General features: G+C 51.1%; 1 protein-coding gene across 2 annotated transcripts; it reads left to right on the top strand.

The window, feature by feature from the left end:
• The first annotated feature begins 4,416 nt into the window (after positions 1 to 4,416).
• FAM76A (family with sequence similarity 76 member A) lies at positions 4,417 to 18,625 on the top strand. Of its 2 annotated transcripts, XM_059488829.1 has the most exons (10): positions 4,417 to 4,513; positions 5,550 to 5,614; positions 6,410 to 6,464; positions 7,018 to 7,170; positions 8,078 to 8,235; positions 8,623 to 8,709; positions 9,516 to 9,647; positions 14,754 to 14,889; positions 15,331 to 15,432; positions 16,756 to 18,625. In XM_059488829.1, the coding sequence occupies exons 1-10, from the start codon at positions 4,433 to 4,435 to the stop codon at positions 16,840 to 16,842; spliced, it is 1,056 nt and encodes a 351-aa protein (XP_059344812.1). In that variant the 5' UTR covers positions 4,417 to 4,432; the 3' UTR covers positions 16,843 to 18,625. The 2 variants fall into 2 exon arrangements, with proteins under 2 accessions (XP_059344812.1, XP_059344811.1); XM_059488828.1 differs by lacking the exon at positions 9,516 to 9,647.
• The last annotated feature ends 1,877 nt before the right edge of the window (positions 18,626 to 20,502 follow it).

Genomic DNA, 20,502 nt, shown 5'->3' with positions numbered 1-20,502 from the left:
CAGGCTCTACCTTCCCCCAAATGGGGCTTTGATAGTTGAGAAGGGACGTCCCCATGGCTGCACCCCAATTTTGTACGGCAAACCACAGGCTGCACTCCCCTCCAGGTGACACAGCTGCTCTCATCACTGTGGCAGGTCACCGTATTCCCTTGTTTTCTTTCACTTGCTCACCTGCTTATTTGACAATTTGCTGATTGTTGAAGGGTCTTTAATCATTCCCAGCAGGGAGGTTGGCTGGAATTCGTGTCTGGGAGAGGAATGATCACTGCACAGGAATAATGTGGTTTATGCCGTGGGAGTCCAGGTCTCCAGGCCTTTGATTCTCTTGACTGCAGTCAATAAAACATGCTTTGACTTTCAGGGAACCGTGACTTTCAGGCTCCCCTTGGATAGGTGATGTCCTGAATTTGCTGCTGAACACAGAGCTGCAAGTTTTGTATCCCCAGGAAGCATTTACTGAAATTCTGCATTCATGGCATTAGGCATATCACAGTCCTGAGCGTGGGTAGTTCAGATGGCTGGGAACTTAAAAAACTATCTATTTATTATGTTTGAAAAAGGAAAAAATAAGAAAGTGCATACCTGAAGGGAGGTTTGCTGTTTGCAGAGCCAGATGTAGGTTCTGGCTCCCAGCCCAGCTGAGCTGTGACCTCCAGACTTCCCTGGACACCCAAACCTCAGAGTGGCTCCAAGTTTTGCAGAGCACAGCAAAGCACAGGCACTCTGAACCCTGCTACTCATTGGAAGAAAAGCTCTGCATTTAAGGTTCCCTTTGGGAGAGGCACCTTGCAGGAAACTCCCCAAATGTGATAAATTGGTGGGGAAATATCAACGGAGGTTGATGTTTAATGGAGTGAGCAGTGTTCAGAGTGGGAGCTGAGAGATTGGGACCCACCTTGATGGGAGCCATCTCCCCCTTAGTCTGTGGGGTGGTTTGGGAGCTGCTGAGATGAGCTGTGCTGGGCTCCAGCCCTGGGATGGGGATGGCAGCTTTGGGGTGATCTCAGCTCTGTGCTGGACTCCAACCCAGGCCAGGCAGGACATGGGGAGTGAGGCAACACAGAGGTCACCACCACAAGCAGCTCCTGGGAGGAGCTCTGTTTCCAGTGAAACAGCTCCTCTGTGAGAGAGAGCATCCAGATCTGTGGGATCAATCTGTCCACACATGCAGAAACCCAGGGTGGGCTGAGTTTGCCAAGCTGAATTATTCTCCGAGGAAGGGCGGCTGGGATTTCATCTGGGTTTGGTTTCTCGCCCTGCCCTGGCTGTCCTGGATACAGCATTTCCCCCCGGAGGCAGCTGCAGACCTCTGTGCAGCAATGCCAGGTGGCCAGAAAATGTGCTCCAGCCCAAAATCTGGCTGCCTTTCCCTGCTGGATGAATTATCTGTGAAAACCTCTCACGGCTCGCACAAAACAAGGTAATTATTCAGCAGGCGGGGGATATGCAGAGCCAGAGTATGAAATTATTATCTGTTAGTGATTTACAGGGAGCCACAGACGGTGTCAAGGAACAGCAGCTGAACCAAACTTGCTTTGGCAACCTCGTGGCTCCCAAATGCTCCAGGCGACCCAGAGGGGCTGATGGAGAGCTCACAGATACTCCTGTGCCAGGGGAAGGGGCCCTGGGGGTCTCTGTCTGCCCAGGTGCTCCATAAAGGGGAAGGATGTGCTTTACGTAAAACCCTGACATCTCGGGATGGAAAAGACCACGATCCAGGGGAGACTTTTGCTGTCTCACACAGTAACCAGAGATTTTTTTGGGCAACAAATAGATGTCCCTGTCCGTGGCAGGGCATTAGAGAGAAATAATCTTTACAATTCCCTCCAGCCCAAACCATTCCATGGTGAAAGGGTGCATCTGATGGATCAGAGCAGCCTTCTAAACTCTGAGGGCTTGGAGCTGCCTTGCTGCCAGTGTGGCTCTGCTGGAAAATCACTGAGGCAGAGCCTTTCCAAGCGTTTCTTCTCACACTTCCTTCAGTAGCAGCTTTACAAACTCCCTTCCTCAGCCAAATGCTTCTCCCTTGGCACCCGTGGCTGCTCTGGCAGGTTTGTTGCTCACATTCCCAAACCATTCCTTCTCCTTCAGCCCCAGCTATTCACCACTCCGTACCCCCCTCCCTGATCTTTAGGTTGTAATTGACAGGATAAGGGGGAATGGATTCAAACTAAGAAAGGGGAGGGTTAGATTTTATTTTAGGAAGAAATTCTTCGCCGCGATGGTGTTGAGGCCCTGGCACAGGTGCCCAGAGCAGCTGGGGCTGCCTTACCCCTGCAGGTGTCCCAGGCCAGGTCGGACAGGGCTGGGAGCGATGCGGGACAGTTTGAGGTGTCCCTGGGACAGTTTGAGGTGTCCCTGCCACGGCTGGGGTGGCACTGGGGGCTCTTTCAGGTCCCTTCCCACCCAAACCATTTCGGGAGCCCGTGATTCACCGTGGCAGAGCGCAGGCGGCGCTGCCCTCTCCAGGTGCGCTGTCAGAGCCCCGAACCCGAGCATCCCCAGCCCTCCTCCTCCTCCTCCTCGTCCCGCAGAGCCGCCCCCGGATCGTTCCCGCACCCCAGCTCTGCCTCCCGCTTCCCACCGACGGACATTTCCCAATCACAGCCCGGCATCCAGCACAATGCAGCTCCTGTCATGAAATTAAGGATTTCTCCTACACACAGCACATTTGCCCGGTGATTAAAACGAGTCCCCGAGGTAGCCAAGCACAGCAGAATTCCGGTTCATTATGCACACCCACGCAGCCAAGCTAAAAACCCAAGACACTCCCCCAGCCCTTCTTGGGAAAGCCTGAGCAGCTCGGATTTCAGCTCTAGCGCTTGCACCAGCCAGGACCGGGAATGCTCTGTCATCTGGTGTAGGAAAAAGGTAAGGACAGAAGTTTCCCAAAGGTTTAAGGTATCCCTTAAGGTGTGAGAAAGAGAGAAGGGTGTAGGAGCACAGGAACATCCAGCAAATGGAGCAGATCACACAACTGTGAGCAGTTGCTGCCTTCTGCTCATTCCATCTTGGATTTAGAATGAACTTTTAACACCAAAATGCCTTAATTTCCCCCATTTCTCAAAGCACCTGTTCTGTGTCACGTTGTACAAAATGACAACTACTTGACGAAAAAAAGAACAGTTATTTCACATGTGCAGTGTATGATCTGTCCTTGCTGCAGCAGCTTGGGTCCAGCCTCACTCCCAGAATGGAACGGGGCCAAATCTCCTCCCTGTTCCCGCCTGGAGCTCTCCCAGTCTGCGGTGTGAGCACGGGGAGCTGCAGTTTGCTCTGTCCTGCTGCCCACGAGGGCGGGTCCAGCTGTGGAATCAGCCAGGCTGCGCCATGGGGCAGGTCCAGCTGTGCAATTGGGCAGGTCCAGCTGTGGAATTGGGCAGGTCCAGCTGTGGAATCAGCCAGGCTGTGCCATGGGGCGGGTCCAGCTGTGGAATTGGGCGGGTCCAGCTGTGGAATTGGGCAGGTCCAGCTGTGGAATCAGCCAGGCTGCGCCTGTGCCTGCTTAGCCCGACTTGGCTCGGCCCACCCAGCCCTGCTTAGTCCAGCTCGGCTCAGCCCTTTCTCCCAGCACTGTCCAGGCTCAGCTCAGCCCCACTCGACACTGGCCTAGCCCAGCTCAGCTCAGCCTCTTTTCCCAGCCTTGGCCCACTTCAGCCCAGCCCAGCCTGTTCCCCGGCCCTGTCCACCCCAGGCTCTCTGTCCACGTCCAGCCCTGTCCACCCCAGGCTCTCTGTCCATGTCCAGCCCTGTCCACCCCAGGCTCTCTGTCCACGTCCAGCCCTGTCCACCCCAGGCTCTCTGTCCACGTCCAGCCCTGTCCATCCCGGGCTCTCTGTCCACGTCCAGCCCTGTCCATCCCGGGCTCCCTGTCCATGTCCAGCCCTGTCCACCCCAGGCTCTCTGTCCATGTCCAGCCCTGTCCATCCCGGGCTCTCTGTCCACGTCCAGCCCTGTCCACCCCAGGCTCTCTGTCCATGTCCAGCCCTGTCCATCCCGGGCTCTCTGTCCACGTCCAGCCCTGTCCATCCCGGGCTCCCTGTCCACGTCCAGCCCTGTCCATCCCGGGCTCCCTGTCCACGTCCAGCCCTGTCCAAGTCCATCCCGGCCATGTCCGGTCCCGCCTCCCCGGCCCCGCCTCAGCCCCGCCCCTTACCCCAATCCCCGCCCCCTTCTCCACTCGCGATCTCGCGCGACCTCCCCCGCGCGTCGCGTCACGCGGGACCGAGAGGCTGCGTCACGGCGCTCCCCGTGACGTTAACGCTTCCCCGGCGTGCCCCGCCCCGCGGCTGTGAGTGACGGTACGCTCGCCAATGAGAAGCGGTCAAGGCGTGAATGATGCGGCGCGCGGCCAATGGGCGGCGGTCGGAGGCGGCGCCGCGCGGGCCGGGCGGGAGGGCGGGCGGGCCGCGCCTGTCAGCGGGGCGGCGGGATGGCGGCGCTGTACGCCTGCACCAAGTGCCACCAGCGCTTCCCCTTCGAGGCGCTCAGCCAGGGCCAGCAGCTCTGCAAGGTCCAGGAGAGGGGCTGGGGGCGCGCTGCGAGGGGGCTTATGGGGGCTAATGTGGGAGGAGGCTGATGTGAGAGGAGTCTGAGGAGGGCTCTGAGGGAAGTGGGGGGTGATCTGTGAGGGAATTTGAGGGGGGTGGTCTGTGAGAGGCTTTGAGGGGTCTGAGGGGTAAAGGGCCTCCTGGAGCTTGTTTGTGAGGGAGAGCAGCAAGGTTTTTAAGGGGTCTGCAGTCTTAGAAGAACTGAAGGGCTGTTAGTGGGGAGATCCTGGGAGTATTTATGAAGAGTGGGGCCTTGAGGTGTGTGTTTGGGGTCTGTGGGGTAGCAGTGGGAGAGTGTGTGAGGGCCGGCGAGCTTTGGGGAGGTTTTGAGGGGCTGGAGCATGGGGCTAAAGCCCTGAACCTGCTAGGGGGTTGTGTTGAAGGGCTCTTTAGGGGAGCTCATTGTCAGGGGGGCCCGGGGGCACCGAAGGCAGTTTGGAGGTGCTGCAGTGGAAGTCATGGGGCTGGTGTGGGGAACAGAGGGGAGGTGGGAGCTGTTCCTGAGCAAAGGCCTGAGGGGATCTGGAGACCTCTCTAGGAGGTTTGATGGTGTCCTGAAAGGAGTAAGGTGGGTTTTGGAGACAGCCTGACAGGGTGGGGAAGAACAAGATTGGGTGAAATAGGGAACACGGAACAGGAACTGGAGTAGCCTGGGACCACTGAGGCTGGGACAAGGCAGGTGAACGTGGGGAAATCTGGGGAAGCTGAGATGAGAGGAGAGCACAGCCAGATGTACAGGGAACTGGCGAACACCTGAGGCAGAGCTGTGTGTTCCTGCCCTGGGAGCCGGGCTGCCCCGTGACCCTGCTCTGTGGGTGTGAGGCACACCTGGCTCCCCTGTGACACACGGCATTCCCAGCACCCTTCCTCTTCTCTCAGCATGACTGTACAGGGAGGGAATGCTTGCAAATGTGTGTATGTGGTGGGAGTGGAGGGCAGCAGGAGATCTGGGGCTTGGGGAGCAGCACTGCAGCTCATGAAACACCTCTGTTGTTGCAGGAGTGCCGGATTGCTCATCCCATTGTTAAATGCACTTACTGCAGGACTGAATTCCAGCAGGAAAGGTAAATGCTTGAGCTGGGGAGATCCAGGTTTCAGGTAGAATGATCACACCTCGGGAGCTGTAATGCTCCACACCTTCAGTGACTGAGCCTTAACCTGTAGATTGTTGCTGTGGAGAACTTGGGAGACCTTTGGCCACCTCCAAAGATCTGCTGGGCGAGTTGCAGTGTCTGTAGTGCACTTGGATCACACCTTTTGCTTGGGGTTTTTTTTCAGTCAGAGCTCAGATGCATTTTTCCATGAGTTTTCCTCTTGCCTGATGTCTGGTATCTAACATTTATTTCCTGCTGTGTGTCCTCCAGCTGGACTCATGTTTTTTTGTATTTTGACAAGTTGTGAAGCTGTCAGAGGGAGGATTGGTAAATCCCAGGGCTGTGTGTGGCTGTTGTGTGAGGTGTTCCTTCCTGTGTTTGTTGGACAAATATACCTCTGCCCTCTCCTGCCATGACCTCCAGAGTAGAGCCTGCCCTGATGCTGAATCACTCATGCTGCAAATTAGTCAGTGATGAAATCCTGTGTTTGTATGGACAAAAACCGGGTGTCATCTGGAGATGCCTTAATTAAAAGACACCTCCTTTGTAATTTTTGGCCATTTATCCTCAGCCAGATGGGGATGGGAAAAGCATTTTGGTATCTGAGTCGCTAGAGAGGTTGAATCCGGCCTCACCACCAGAGGCAGAGCTGAGAGGAGGCTGGGAGCCTAAGCAGGGATCCTGGGATCTGAGCCAGGCACCCTAAACACAGAGGTTTCATTTCTGTTGGAATGTGTTGATAGAATGATCTGTCCTTCTTCACAGCAAAACCAACACGATATGCAAGAAGTGTGCTCAGAACGTGAAGCTCTATGGCACAGTAAGTGAGGGGCTCAGCCTCCCCAGCCTCTCTTCCTTTCATCTCTCTTGTCTTTGTCCTGCTGAAATCTCAGAGCAGTTTATGGACTGGCTCAGCTGTAAGAGCATGACTGATCAATAATATGGGTCACTTAAATGGCTTTTACTTTTTCTATTCTTTTGGCACAAAAAAGAGCTTTGCATCATTTGAGGCCAGGAAGTTATCTGTTTGACACCCAGTAGAAACAAGACTGTGCTTACACAGACTGAGATTGCTGCAGGAAGCAGTGTTAAATCTTTATTTCCTGCTTGTCTGAAATCTGAAATAGAGATTTTGATTGGTTCTATTTTGTTATTTTTTGTAAAGGTTTCATAGCACTTGATAAATGGTCTGAGTGCCATGGCTAAATACACTTAGCTGGAGGCTAGGGATCCAAATGAAGTTTTGTCTCCTGGATCAGCATTATACTCTGTGTAGAATAAGGAAAAAAAAGTTTGAAATTATGGGGAGAATGGGAACAAGCAGTGTACTACTGTAGTTAGAAGGCTATAGCAGTTGTTCTTATTTTTTAAAGCCAAAACCCTGCCAGTACTGCAACATCATAGCAGCTTTTATTGGAAACAAGTGCCAGCGTTGCACCAACTCAGAGAAAAAGTACGGCCCTCCTCACTCGTGTGAGCAGTGCAAGCAGCAGTGCGCCTTCGACCGGAAGGATGACAGGAAGAAGGTCAGTATTTGTGTTAAAGAAGACTAAAAAGGTAAAAGGGCTGATCACATTGATCCTCTCTCCATCTTCTTTACATCTTCTGCAGCGTTTCTGACAGGACATGGGCAAAGGCTTCCCACTGCCAGATGGCAGGGTTAGATGGAATACTGGGAGGAAATTCCTCCCTGGGAGGGTGGGCAGGCCCTGGCACAGGTGCCCAGAGCAGCTGTGGCTGCCCCTGGATGCCTGGGCAGTGCCCAAGGCCAGGCTGGACAGGGCTGGGAGCAGCCTGGGACAGTGGAAGGTGTCCCTGCCATGGCAGGGGGGACTGGGTGGGGTTTAAGGTTGCTTTCAACCCAAACCATTCCATGATCCATATCTCTTGGTTATAAAGTGTTTTCTAGAGTTGAGCTTTGCTCTGGTTTAGAGCTGTTTAATCTTTGAACCCCTGTGTCCCTCTGCCAGATCTTCTAAGAAAGATCTCTTGAATTTGGCCCAAGAGCTGGCAGAGAAGCAGAGACCTCTGAATGAAGTGTGAGGCTGTGAGGAGAGGGATGGAGAATTATATTTGTTCAATAGCCTGAGGACCTACAAGTGTCATACCTCCACCAGGAAACCCCTTCATGGTTTCTGTACACCCTTTGCTCAAACACCCTGAGTGCTGTGTAGGAGCTGTGTCTTCTCGAGGCAAACTGTAAACATCTGTTGATCTGTTGTTTGGAGTGCTGCAGCCATAAAGGGTGCCCTGCTGAGCATCCTGGAGCAGACACCCTTGCTGTTTTGGTCTCCAGTGACTGCCTGTCCATTCAGAGGATTGAGTCCCTGCTTGTTCATATGTAACCCTAAGCCTGAAGGTGCTTCTTGTCTTTTCTGTATTTGCTTTGTGGGCAGAAAAAAGACCAAAGCTTCTTTCTGTCTCCTGTTCCAGGTGGATGGAAAGCTGCTGTGCTGGTTGTGCACACTGTCCTATAAACGAGTCCTGCAGAAGACCAAAGAGCAGTGCAAACACCTGAGCAGTTCTTCCCGAGGCAGCCTGCAGGAGAAGGAGCAGTTCAGTAGGCTCAGCAGTGGCAGCCACTATAACAGGTAACCTTAGGAGGGGTTTGGGCATGGTCTGAGCTCAGGACAGTCTGGCTAAGTCACGCTTTGCTTCACTGTGCTGGTACAGCCTTGTGCTTCTTAGTGATCCAACTTACTGAACTTGTACACTGTGAGAGCAAAGTTGCATTTGTAAAATTTAATGATTAAAATGTGGATTTTAAGCAGGAGTTCTTCACCTACATACTGCTCTGACTCATTGTTTTCTGTTTATTTTTAGTCTCCAGCTACTCTTCAAGGAATGATTTTTTTATCGGTTTAGCAATGGGAAATACTGTTTTAATAGGATCAAAGTGGGTGGGAATATTTATCTGCCTCTCTGTCTTAGACTGAAAGTCATTCAGGTTCTGACATACAATTTCCTCCTTTTTCTAGCCAGAAAACCTTATCCACGTCTTCCATTCAGAATGAAATCCCAAAGAAGAAAGCCAAGTTTGATGCCATATCAGCCAATGGTGACAGGTGAGCCTGTTACATGGGGAAATTGTGGGCGAGTGGTTTGTTTGCTGAGTTTATGTAAGGCAGAGCTGTGTGTGAATAACAGGAAGCCCTTATGCTAGAGCAGAGGCCTTGGGCTTTAAGACCTCGAGGGGTTGTCCTAGAACCTGGCAAGGCAGTGCTACTTGGAACCTAGACATAGATTTGAAGAGGAAGAGAATACTGAGTACCTGTACCTGCTTGGATGGAGCAGGACCAAGGTGGTGTTGGCTGAGCTCCCCAACTGTCAGGAAAACTGCAGCCAAACTAACTTTATCATCTCTCCTGCAGCCACAGGGAGAGAGGGGCTGGTGAGGTCTGCAGGTTTTGTGCTTTTAGGTCTGTCAGACTGATCTGCAGGGAGAGCCTCAGAGGACAGGAGAAGATCCAGACCCACTTCCTATGTCCCCTCCTGCTTTTGGGGGAGAGACAAGCAATCAAACAGCTTTGCTTGAAAGGTTGTGGAGTCCCCATCCTGGTGGTGTTCCAGGCCAGGTTGGATGCGTCATGGAGCAGCTTGGTCTAGTGGAAGGTGTCCCTTCCCATGGCAAGGGGATGGAACAAGATGCTCTTTAGGATTCGTTCCTGCCCAAACCATTCCATGGTTCTCTGATTCTAGCAAAGCATCCACCCCATTCTGTTGTCACACTTGATGCTGGATCATGTTGATGCTGGCCACCTGTGCAGCAGAATGGGAGTCACTAGCAGAAACAGGAGATTGAGATGGATTTGTATTTTTATGGTCTTGTGCATGCATATTTTCATTCCTGCCTTTCCTCTCTGATTCTCAGCGTTCCTTCCTCTCCCGAGATGCTTTGCCCCCTTATCCAGAGGGCCCCGTCCACGTTGGCGCAGTGGGCTGCTTCCCAACAGACTCTCGGGGCCCACCATTGTCCTGTTGCTCAAGGCATTGACATCCTGAAGTGAGATCACCCATTGTTTTCTCCCCTCCCTCCCTGGGAACTGCCTCCTACACGGGAACTGCCCCTCTCAACAGATCTCTTTCTGAACAGCAGGGATTTGGGAGCATGGACCAGAGCACAGTTGGTGCCAAAGGGTTTGTTAAAGACACTGGTCTGGTAATTAATTAATCGCTACCTGCCTTCAGTGTCTCTGAGATCACAGATCTCTCCTATAGGTACTGTTGACACCTTGTCACTGTAAAATGCTCCTGTGGGAAATGCCCTTCCTGGAAGTGTTCATGGCCAGATTGGATGGGGCTTAGGGCAGCCTCATCTAGTGGAAGATGACACTGCCCGTGGCAGGGGGCAGAACGAGATGAGCTTTAAGGTCCCTTTGACCCAAACCATTCTGGGATTCTATGATTCTGTGAAATAGAACTTTAATAATTTTATAGGGCAGTGGCACCCACGGAGAGGTGTGAAATACCTTTTATCATCTGAACAGCATTTTCAGTTAAAAGCTGGAAAAATTTAAGGACTAATTGTGACTTAGGAGCCGTGGCTGAGTGTGGAGGGGTTAGAATTCCATTGCCTTCAGTGCTGGTGCAGCCTGAGGAGAGAATGGAAACAGGGCCCTGGTAGAACTGGTGCAGCCCGTCAGAGAGGCCGCTGCTCTGGGCTGTAGGACAGCATCAGCTGTTTTTATCTCCTCATTAGATCCTGGGCTGAGATCTCACAACTCATTGTAACAGCCCTGCTGGCTTGAAAATACCCGAAAAGCAAAATGACCTGTGCTCTGGGTTGGTCAGCCGTGTGTTTGGAAAGCAGGAGCATGTATTGAAGGAATCAAGGGCCTTCCTTTTGCTCTCATGACAGATATTGTCAGTCTGGCTCCTGCCAAGGCTGTAGGCCTTGCCACAGGCTTTTTTTGATGAGTTCCAGTAACAAACCAAGTGTAAATTTAGCAACTGAAGAGCTTCAGCGACATGCAGGAGAAAAGGCAATCTGCAGCTGCCTTAAATAGACAAATGGCTGCACGTCCTGAGAGGAGTAATAATGGGGGTTCCTTAATGTGGGTTTGGAGTGGCTGAGGGTTCTTTTATGAGAGTGAGCCCCCAAATCCCCCCCCTTTATACAACTACCAGATTGTCCCTCCCAGAGTCACACTGGTGTGTGGGACACATCCTGAGCGGAGAGTAAAGGTCTGCTGCAGCACAAGGGTGTTTGCAGCAGCAGAGTCTGGAGTAAACTGACTCAACCAGCACCTCCTCCCTGCTGAGATCAGCCCCAACATCCTGTACCCCAGCTCCAGCCAAACCTCTGGTGTAGCCCTCAACTGGGCAAAATTTGGGCATGTTTGAGCTCAGTTGACTTTGGCAACACCTTCAGTCAGGGTCCAGTTTCTCTGAAATTACTGCTTCTTTTTGGATATGGTAGAAATTCCTTTACTGTGTCATACTGAATTCCCTCTGTTTACATATTTCAGCATGATTGTTGCTCACAATAGCTATGATATGTGGACAGGGTGATTTCCAGCAGTCATTTAAAGGATATTGAATGGTTTGTTCTGGGTGAGTTCTGGGAGGAGCAAACAGCTCTGTTGCTGCTGCACTGGGAGTAGTTTTCTCTCCCAGTGACTCGCAGCACATCTTGCAGCAGACTTGGTCTTACTAATCCTTCTGTGCTGCCAGTGCCCAGCACACTGGCTTCACCTCCAGCCCCTGCAGCTCTGCTGGTCCTAACTGGGGCAGTCTTGGTGTCCCCATTGTCTGTGCTAATGCTGGCAAAGTGTTTTTATGCTGCAGACTCTGCAGATGAGCACACTGCAGTCCCTTCTCCTGTCACTGCAGACAAGCTGCTAAATTGTGCTTGTAACACCAGGCAGTGACAGCACTGCTGGCAGGGGGAGGGCAGCAGTGCCTCAGGATGCTCAGCAGTGAAGTTCATTTGTAAAAGATTCTTATTTGCATAGGAAAGTCCTGGCATAGTTTAAAGCTCTGTGACTTGGGCTGTACTGCACTGAGTGCACTGATTCTATGAAAAAACATAGAATCCCAGAATGGTTTGGGTTGGAAGGGACCTTAAAGCTCATCTCATTCTGCCCCTTGCCATGGGCAGGGACATCTTCCACCATCCCAGGTTGCTCCAAGGCCCCTCCAACCTGACCTTAGACCCTTGCAGGGATCCAGGGGCAGCCACAGCTGCTCTGGGTAAACTCTGCCAGGGCTTCACCACCCTCACAGGGAAGAATTCCTTCCCAAGGAATCTGTCCCTCCCTTCTGGCAGCAGGAAGCCATTCCCCCTTGTTCTGGCACTTCAGGCCCTTGTCCCCAGTTCCTCTCCAGCTCTCCTGGATCCCCTTTAGGCTTTGGAATGAGCTCTAAGGTTTCCCCAAAGCCTTCTCTTCTCCAGGCTGAGCACCTTCAGCTCTCCCAGCTCTTGGAACATCTCCATGGCCTCCTCTGGGCTTGTTCCAGCAGTCCCACATCCTTTTGATGTTGGGGGCTCAGAGCTGGAGGCAGCTCTGCAGGTGCTTTTTGTCTAAGGTGAAATGTGGATGCTGGTTTAGTGCCTGGTCTCTGCTTCTTCATGCCAGCCTGACTTGAATAGCAAAATCTTTAATCTTGGCATTTGCCTTGCCTAATTTCTGCCATTTAACAGGTGTGGAGTTTAAGGCAATCGATTTGGTTTCTGTTCCAATCAATAGAGAGAGGCAGGTGCCTTGGGAACAGCTCCATTTTTGTCTTCTGTCTCTGCTAAAAACAACAGGAGCTCGTAATTTCCCTTTAATTAACAGTGTGCCTTTTAGGCTGTTCAGACATGGAAAGCTCATGTCCCCCTGACCTATCCCAAGGGGCTGGATCTTGAGTTTATTTGTAGAGGAAATGGCTTTTTTTTTGGTTGGTTGTTTTAATTCTTGATCTGTTTGTTAAAGGAAAAGACTAACTTGTGTATGGCAGTTTTCCTTCAAATTTTGGAGTCACAGGCTGCTTCTGTAACATGGGGTTTAAGACCGAGGAACCTTTCATTACTATCTTGTCAGTCTTTAAAAAAATACCAAGGAAGAGGAAAAAAAAATCTGCTTCTTTATTTAGCACCTTAACGCATTTGAAGGGGCATTTTGCAGCAGCTGGACAGGAAAATACCAGTCTGGTATTTTATACCCGTCCAGGAGGAGGTCTCAAGCTGGCTCAGGTTCCCCTCTGGTGGATGCAGAAGCCCCAGGGATGGTGCTCTGTGCAGGCTGGTGGCCCTCCTGTCCCTTCCGTCTCCCGACTGGGTGGCAGGGCTGGCTCTCGCCTTCCTGGCTTTGCTGGGCAGCAGCAGTTGCTGGGCAGGGAATTTTTTCATGCTGGAGCTGCTCAGGGAATTGTGGGCATCCCCTGGCACTCTTTATCACCCCAGGGCATGGCAGGAGGGAAGCGTGCCTGGGCAAAGGAATGGTGTGTCTAGGGATTGTTTTCAGCCAGAGGGAATTAGTGAGGAAGCCTCTTTTCTCTGTGCTGTTGGTTACTGTTGTTGTTATTTTTTAAAATTTATTTCTCTCCTCCCCAGCATATTTGCAGTGAGTGGGAAATTAAAGCTGCTGTTAATAATGTGCTTGCACATAGAAAGTTGCTGGAGCACACAGCATCATCTTGCACAGCCTCCACTTGGGAAAACTATTGGGAAAGCTTTAAAATGGGAGTTGTTCTGTGCTAGTGTGTGGGTATGAACCTCTCTGCCTAGCCCAGAGCTGGATCCAGTGTGCCCAGAGAGCTGCCACATCTTAGTGTGGACTCTGCTGTCAGCATGTTTTAGCCATGCAGGGCTCCTCTGCTCCGGGCTGTCTCCTGCAGACCCTCAGTTCTGAGTTTTCCTCTGCCAGGTTTTCTCTCCCAGTGCCTCAGGGCCATCCTCTGGCTCTCAGATCTGGGAAGCTGCCTGTGCTTTGTTTCCCTCTGCAGATCCGCAGCACAGTGGGGAGCGAGCCTTTTCCCCTGCCACATCCTTACTAACGAGTCCTGTCGCAGCAGACTGTAGTGCTTTTAATTAGAAAATGGATCATTTCCAGGTGCTGGTGGAGACCCCGTGTGAAGTGAGCAGCAAATACTCTCTGCCTTAGGGTACAGGTTGGGGACTGGAAGCTCAGAGGTAGAAACATCCTGGAGAGAGGCAGAATTTTGGGTTGAGACCATGCTTGTTCCACTCTGCTGCAGCTCCCAGCTTTAAAGCTGAGTGTTGACCTACTCTGGAAGCTTTTAAAAAAAAGTCAGGCTTTGGGTTACCCTGATGATTTATTTCTATTTATCTGATAACAGCCAGACTTGAAGTAATCTTCTAGGTGGAGCTTTGTTGTCTTATTACTGTTCAATTTTTATATAGCAGTTTCAGGTGCAAGTGGCTGGGAGTGTGCTGCCCACTTAGCACGAGGAGGTAAAAATCAGCTTTAGGGATGGAACAGAGGGCAGGGAAAAATCAGGTGGGCTCCCTGGGTCTTGTGGCTGCAGCTTGTTGTATCTTATGGTCTGCATATTCCCATAGCACAGAACTGCATGTGCCTGCCTGGGTCGCTGGTGTCTCCTAGGGAGGTTTGTGATTTACCAGTGCAGCAGTGACTCATGCACAGATAGTTCTGCTGATGGTTGCTCAGATTTAGAGTACCTGGTGGTGTACAGGTGATGTGCTCAGCTAGTTCTCTGTCTTCCTGGAGAGTTTTTCCTACTCTGGAATAATGAAGCTTCTCCCTAAATTGCTTTATCATGGCAGAATCATATTACGAGGTCCAGTATGTTTTTTACCCCTTTTCCTTGCTCAGAAAAATTTAGCTGTTTCCTTTTGCTCTGTTTGTTGAACTTGGAGATTATTTGTTTCTCTTTCATGTCCCCTCCTTGCCAGAATATTTGTTTTCATTCAGTGGGAAGTTCTGCAGTGCATCCAAGGACTGCTTGTGAGCAAAGAGACTTCCAAAGGGAAGTGTAAATTTTAATTATCTCTCTGATTGCTGTCTTCAGCTCTCTGGTTTCAAAAAGGGTCATGAATGATCATGAAATGATTCCCACTCTCCTTTGAGAGCATCCGTGGGAGTTTCCCTGCCTGGTGAAGAGGAGAGTTTTGTTGAGGGCCTCTCCCTGTTTTTTGCTGCAGTTTTTCTCCGGACCTCGCCCTGGACTCCCCTGGCACCGACCACTTTGTCATCATTGCCCAGCTGAAGGAGGAAGTGGCTACTTTAAAAAAGATGCTTCACCAGAAGGATCAGATGATTTTGGAGAAGGAGAAGAAGGTACAGTCCTTGACTTGGCTGACACGTTCTCACAGATCACACTCTGACACAGCCTGGCTTTTTATTTTGGAGTTAACATGTCTGGCTGTTTCCAGGCTGCCTCCTTTCCAAAGCCAAAGAGGCCCTCTGGACCCACCCAGGGGATCTCATTTCATAAAGGGTCATTTCCTGACCACTTTCTTGGAGACCTCTGTGTGTGGGCAAGACTGGGAATAAACATGCTGCTGCTTGGAGAAATGCAGTGCTGGCCCTTGCAGTTGCTCTGTGCTCTCAGTGACACAGTTCTGGTCTCATTGCAGTCCCTCAGCACTGCCAGCATGTCTGTGACCTCAGCCAGTCTCACACGCCTTCTGTAGAGACACTTTCCACAGCAGAGGGTTCTGTGGGGAGGGCAGCTGTTGCCTCTTCCAGCTCACTTGCTCCTTCCTGGTTTCTACACAGATCACGGAGCTGAAAGCTGACCTGCAGTACCAGGAATCACAGATGAGGGCAAAGATGAACCAAATGGAGAAGACACACAAGGAGGTCATGGAGCAGTTACAGGTGACAGCATTGTCAGTTTAACTGCTGAGCTGTGTTGTATCCAGGAGTGACTGAGGACATTCCTGAGCTGTGTCCAGGAGGGACTGAGGACACTCCTGATCAGGACACCCTGTGAGCTACTGCACACAGAGCTCTGCTAATGTTTCTCAGCCGTGTCCTACAGCCTCTGTGCTGCCAGGCAAGCCCCTCCTCAGCTCTGCATTGCATCCCAACCACCATTTTACACCTACCTTGCTGCTCTCTACTCAGGCTCACACTTACTGTGTTTAAAGTGCTATGTTGTGTCCCTTATGGACTAGACAGGAGCCATTGGACTCATTTTACTTATTGCCAAAATCAGGTTTGAACCTGTTTCTCCAGTCTGCAGAACCTTTGTCAGCTCCCTGAGCCTCTAAATCACCTCCCTGTGATTTGTGTGAGCAGTAACCAGAGAGAACAAAGGAACAATTGGCAGTTCTTTTCACCCTGTATCTCTAGTCCAAATAAAGAAGTCCCTGAGCTGATGGAAGCAGGGAGAGCAAGATTCTTGTCATGGCTGGAAACACAGCAGACTATCAGTATGAATAGCTTGAGCCACCGAAGGGATCAGGTCAAAGGGGAAGAAATCAGACACAGAAATGAACTTTGCGCCGTTTAATTACTTTGGGTATACAAAGATCTAAAGCCCCAGCAATGAGAGCTGGGAGGGGATGAGACAAAAGGCTTCTGTTGCCCCTGAGGAAACAGCCCCTCCTCCATCCACACCCACTCTGGGGAAGTATCCCAGTGGAAGGCAGGCTGGAGGCCTCCAACTGTCAGAGTGCTGGTGCCTGCCAGAATCCCTTCACAGGGCATGTGGAATGCTGGGATGTAGTGTGGAGAGGGCTGGGTGTGCTGTTTCTGAAGGTAAAGGAGCATCAGATCCAGGAGCAGGTGTGTCCCAGCCACTTCCCTCTCTTGGGGCTTTCCATGTCTGTGCTCAGCTCATGCTGGGACTGCCCTGAACTCTCTGGTGTCCAGATGTTTTATTTCTGCTGCTATTGGTTGAGTCTCTGGAAATCTTTTTTAATGGCTGCAAAATCAAAGTTCAGATCCTCTCAGTGTATTGTAGGTACTTTGAACTGTTCATAGGATAAATTTTTGAACGGTCTCGTGGGTTCTGTCATTTTGTAGTTGTCTTTTCCTGTGGGGCTGGGATGGGAGAGCCCTCTCTAGGAGGTTAGAGGTGAGCTCAACATCTGTGCCCCCTTTCCAGCTGTGTGCAGGATGTCAGCAGCTTCTGCACAGGGATCCCAAGAGCTAGTGATGATCCATGCCACTAAATACCCATTTCCCCATTTCCAGGCCAAGAACAGAGAACTCCTGAAGCAAGCAGCTGCCCTGTCAAAAGGCAAAAAGCCTGAGAAGTCAGGAGCAATAACCTCCCCTTAAAGCCAAGCCCCCAGCCTGGGAGCTTTCCCCTGCACTAGCCGAGGAGTGTGGGAGGCCTGCAGGATGGCTGGAAGCCCAAACCTCTGTCTTGTGGACTCCATGGGATTCCTGGTGCGTGTTACCTTCTGACAGCATGCTTGAGTGTGGCCAGTTTCAGTCCATGGGGAGAGGTCCCAGCTTTCCTAAATTCCCCCTGAAGTACTGTTTTCTGGAAATCTTTTCCTAACCAGTTGCTACCACTGCCAGCCCTTTCCATGAGCAAACAGGAACCTGCTGCATTAGTGGCTCCTTGCTGGTTCCCAGCCTGCTGCTGTGAGGGAATTGCCATGGCCAGTTGTTCTGCAGATAAAATGGGAGCTGCGTGTGGTGGGAGCTGAATTTTTTTTCCCTTGAACTGTTCCTTCTTCAAAGGAGAGCTGAGAACTCACCAGCCCAACAGGTATTCCTGGAAGGTTGTGCCACTGCTGACAACAGTTGATCCAGCTTTTTGAAGATGCTTCCAAAATGGGGGCCATGTATTTATCTTGGAAGATTTTTGTGTTTTGTTTTGGTTTTTTTCTTATTTTCTCTGTCAACTTGGCAAACCAAACTGCCCGGTTTTGTGTTTCCTTGTTTTTCTGATCAGAGCTTTTGGGTTGGGAGCCAAAGTGGAATGATACAGCCCCCAACCCACCTAGAATTCCCCCACCCGCCCAGTGCCCTGGTTATGTGGTGACGTCTGGGATTTTGATGATTTCTGCAGCTTGGTGTGATCAAGTGTCTCTTACTCCATTTCTTTACACAGAGAGTTCAAGGCTCGGATATTCCCTCTCTTCCCCCTTTCCCTGCCCCTTCCAGATGCAGGGGCCAGGTTGGCTCCAGGAAAGCACTTACTCAGGCAGCAACCCAAGCCAGGGAGTGTTTTTTGGGGCACTCCAGGGATTTTTCTCACTGCTGATTCCAAACCAGCAGGATCAAAGGGCTATGAGAGTTCCCTGTACCAGGGATGTGCTGCCCCAAAACAGCGCGGCTGCCACTGACCCTTACAGCCAGACCAGCTGGGCTGGGTCCCCCCAGGCACCTCTTTTGGGGTGATGGTGGTGGATAAACAGCACTTGGAGGGGGAGCACCACACAACTCCGGGCTGGCAGGAGCTCCTCGACATCCCGAGCGCCAGTCAGGGCGTGGAGAAACATCTCAGGGCTTGGAGACCCCCGGCAGGGGCTGGAGGTAGGTAAGAGAACTCACGCTTTTGCTGCAGGGCGGCTGCTCCGTCAGGGCTTTGATGAAGCTTTTAACTAGAGCTTGTGATTACTTTTTTCATCCTTTTGTTTCTTATTTGTTACTAAAGTTGATTTTACTCAAAGGCACTTTTTTGGGATGATGTTTGCTTCTGGCATGGAAGGAGCACATTTCATTGGACACTGCCATGGGTTTGTTTTTGGTTTTTATAAGAGACTTTTCATGTGAAAACAAGCAAAACCAGAAATTGTTACACTTTGCCTGAGTGTGGCAAAACTCACCCAGTTTTATACTTTTAGAAAATGAAGTGCATTGGTGGGAGTTTTTTTAACTGTGGGCTTTGCTTTTTTCCTTCCCTCAACATAAAGAAATAAAAAGAGGGAGAAAGGCCCTGTAAATACTGTTCAGTAGGGTTTTTAATCGTGATAAATTGCTCCTGCCGTTGCATAGCTGATTTGTAGCACCAACATCGTTTCTTTGTATGTTTGTAATGATGAAATTTTCAAGGGATGCTTTGATTTGTACAAATGACACCTGTAAAAGTGGTTTAAAAAAATCCTCATCTGTGACTGATACTTTGTTTGCTTTGAAAAGGGAAAAAACCAAAACAACCAAAGTACCTCGCCCTGCCTGGAGCTGATTTATCTCCTGCTCTAGGGTTGGGAGTTTGGGGAGTTTGGGGAGACAATATTTTCCCGTTGTTTGCTTTGCTCCTACTTTTTTTTCTATCTTTAAATCCTCCCATCAAGCCTGTTGCTAGGATCCTGGTTACTTGGTTACATCCAGCTTCCCTGGGCCCATCCGGCTGTATCTGACGAGATGTATTCCTGATCTTGGCAAGGGGATACAACTGGCACAGACAGAGGGACCTGCTCCTTTGGCATGGAGGCTTTCCCTTTTCCCATGAGATTTCCATGAAGAAAATTTGGCTGCCTCTCATCTTTTTCCAAGGAAATCTCCAGAGGTCTGGGAGTCTAAAAGGGTTTTAGCTTTGACTGTTTTCCTTATTCATATCCAGTCTCCTGGCGCACATGGAGCATGCTGATCTTTGAGCCGAGCATGTAAGGAAAGGAGACACTGAAACAGTCTTCCATGTCTACCTGCCCCAGGTGTTCCCTCAGTGTACCTGTATGGTCTCAGCTGCTTCCCTTCCTTCTCAGAATCTGGGCTGCCCAAAGCCACCAGCTGCTGAAAAAAGCAGGAGTTGTCCCCAGCCAACCTCCCTCCAAGGTAACACACCTTGAGCAATTGGGCTTCCCTTGCTGTTCAGCTTTCCTGGAGCACCAGATTTTTCCAGTCAGCAGGATGGTAACCAGAGCACTGTCAGTCCCAAAATAATTACCCACCCTTGCTTGTTTTTATGTCCCTGGAGAGATTTAAAAGCCATGCAGATGTGGCACTTGGGGACATGGGTTAGTGGTGGCCTTGGCCATCCTGGGGTAATAGTTAAACTCTATGATCTTAGAGAGCTTTCTGAACAGAACAATTCCATGATTCTGTGGGGTGCTGAAGCTGTTTTGCACTGGCCAGCATGGCCTGCTCCTGGCTCCCAGCCTGGGAGGCTGCTGTGGCAGGAGGGAGATGCTGCTGACAGCCCGAGCCAGCAGGAGCCACCTGGGAAAAGTGCTGCAGGTAACCTCGTGCTTGGTGGGCTGACCAGGGGTGAGGGACAGATGGGGGATCCCGTGCTGCCCCAAAACCTAGAGTTCTGTGCCCGCCCAGCGGTGCTTGGCCCCTCCTAGCCCTGCTCAACATGCAGGACTTGTCTGTGGGACAAATGTCCTCCTGGCACAGACCTTCATGTCTTCTGATGGGATATTTTTATATTAAATATTTGGCAGCATCTCGAGCCCATCTCTCCAGCTGGATCATCGCCTGATGCACACCCACAGCCCTGTCCCTCTAATATCCAGAGCTTTTTGGGGAGCAGAAAGGGGAGAACAGAGGCAGCCTCCCCCTCTCTGCCACCCCCACTTTGCTTGCTCCGTGTTGCCTTTGCTGATGCAAAGGAAGAGATGTGTTTTTTTCCCCTCCAGGCTGATGTGTTCAGCCAGAGGAAACACAGAGCTCATGGCCTCAGGTGGAACTGCAGAGTCATCATGGAATGGTTTGGGTTAGAAGAGGCCTTGAAGCTCATCTTGTTCCACCCCCGCCATGGGCAGGGACAGCTCCCACTGTCCCAGGTTGCTCCAAGCCCTGTCCACAGCTTCTTTGGGCAGCCCCAGGGCTGGCTGGTGACCAGCAGCACCTCTGCAGCTCTGTGGGGTGTGACAGTGCTGAAGGAGCAGGTGACAGAGCTGGCCTGGGGTGACAGAGGCTAAACCAGCACCTCTGACCCTGATCAGTGAGGGGCCACATTCCCTCGGATCACATGAAATGAAGCCCCCAAATTGTGCCTCTGAAATGACACAAATGGAAGACAGAAGTGGAAACCTTGAG

The sequence above is a fragment of the Ammospiza nelsoni genome, chromosome 25 (genome assembly GCF_027579445.1).
Source record: "Ammospiza nelsoni isolate bAmmNel1 chromosome 25, bAmmNel1.pri, whole genome shotgun sequence".
In the NCBI taxonomy this organism is placed as follows: Eukaryota; Metazoa; Chordata; class Aves; order Passeriformes; family Passerellidae; genus Ammospiza; species Ammospiza nelsoni.
Note: the sequence above shows the minus strand (reverse complement) of the source record. Positions and strands in the feature narration are given on the sequence as shown.

Bases quoted from the DNA above. Each gene is read 5' to 3' on its own strand.
- FAM76A (XM_059488829.1), top strand. From the start codon at position 4,433: ATGGCGGCGCTGTACGCCTGCACCAAGTGCCACCAGCGCTTCCCCTTC. The intron at 6,465-7,017 runs GTAAGTGAGGGG...TATTTTTTAAAG, and splicing joins ACGTGAAGCTCTATGGCACA to CCAAAACCCTGCCAGTACTG. The intron at 7,171-8,077 runs GTCAGTATTTGT...CTCCTGTTCCAG, and splicing joins GGAAGGATGACAGGAAGAAG to GTGGATGGAAAGCTGCTGTG.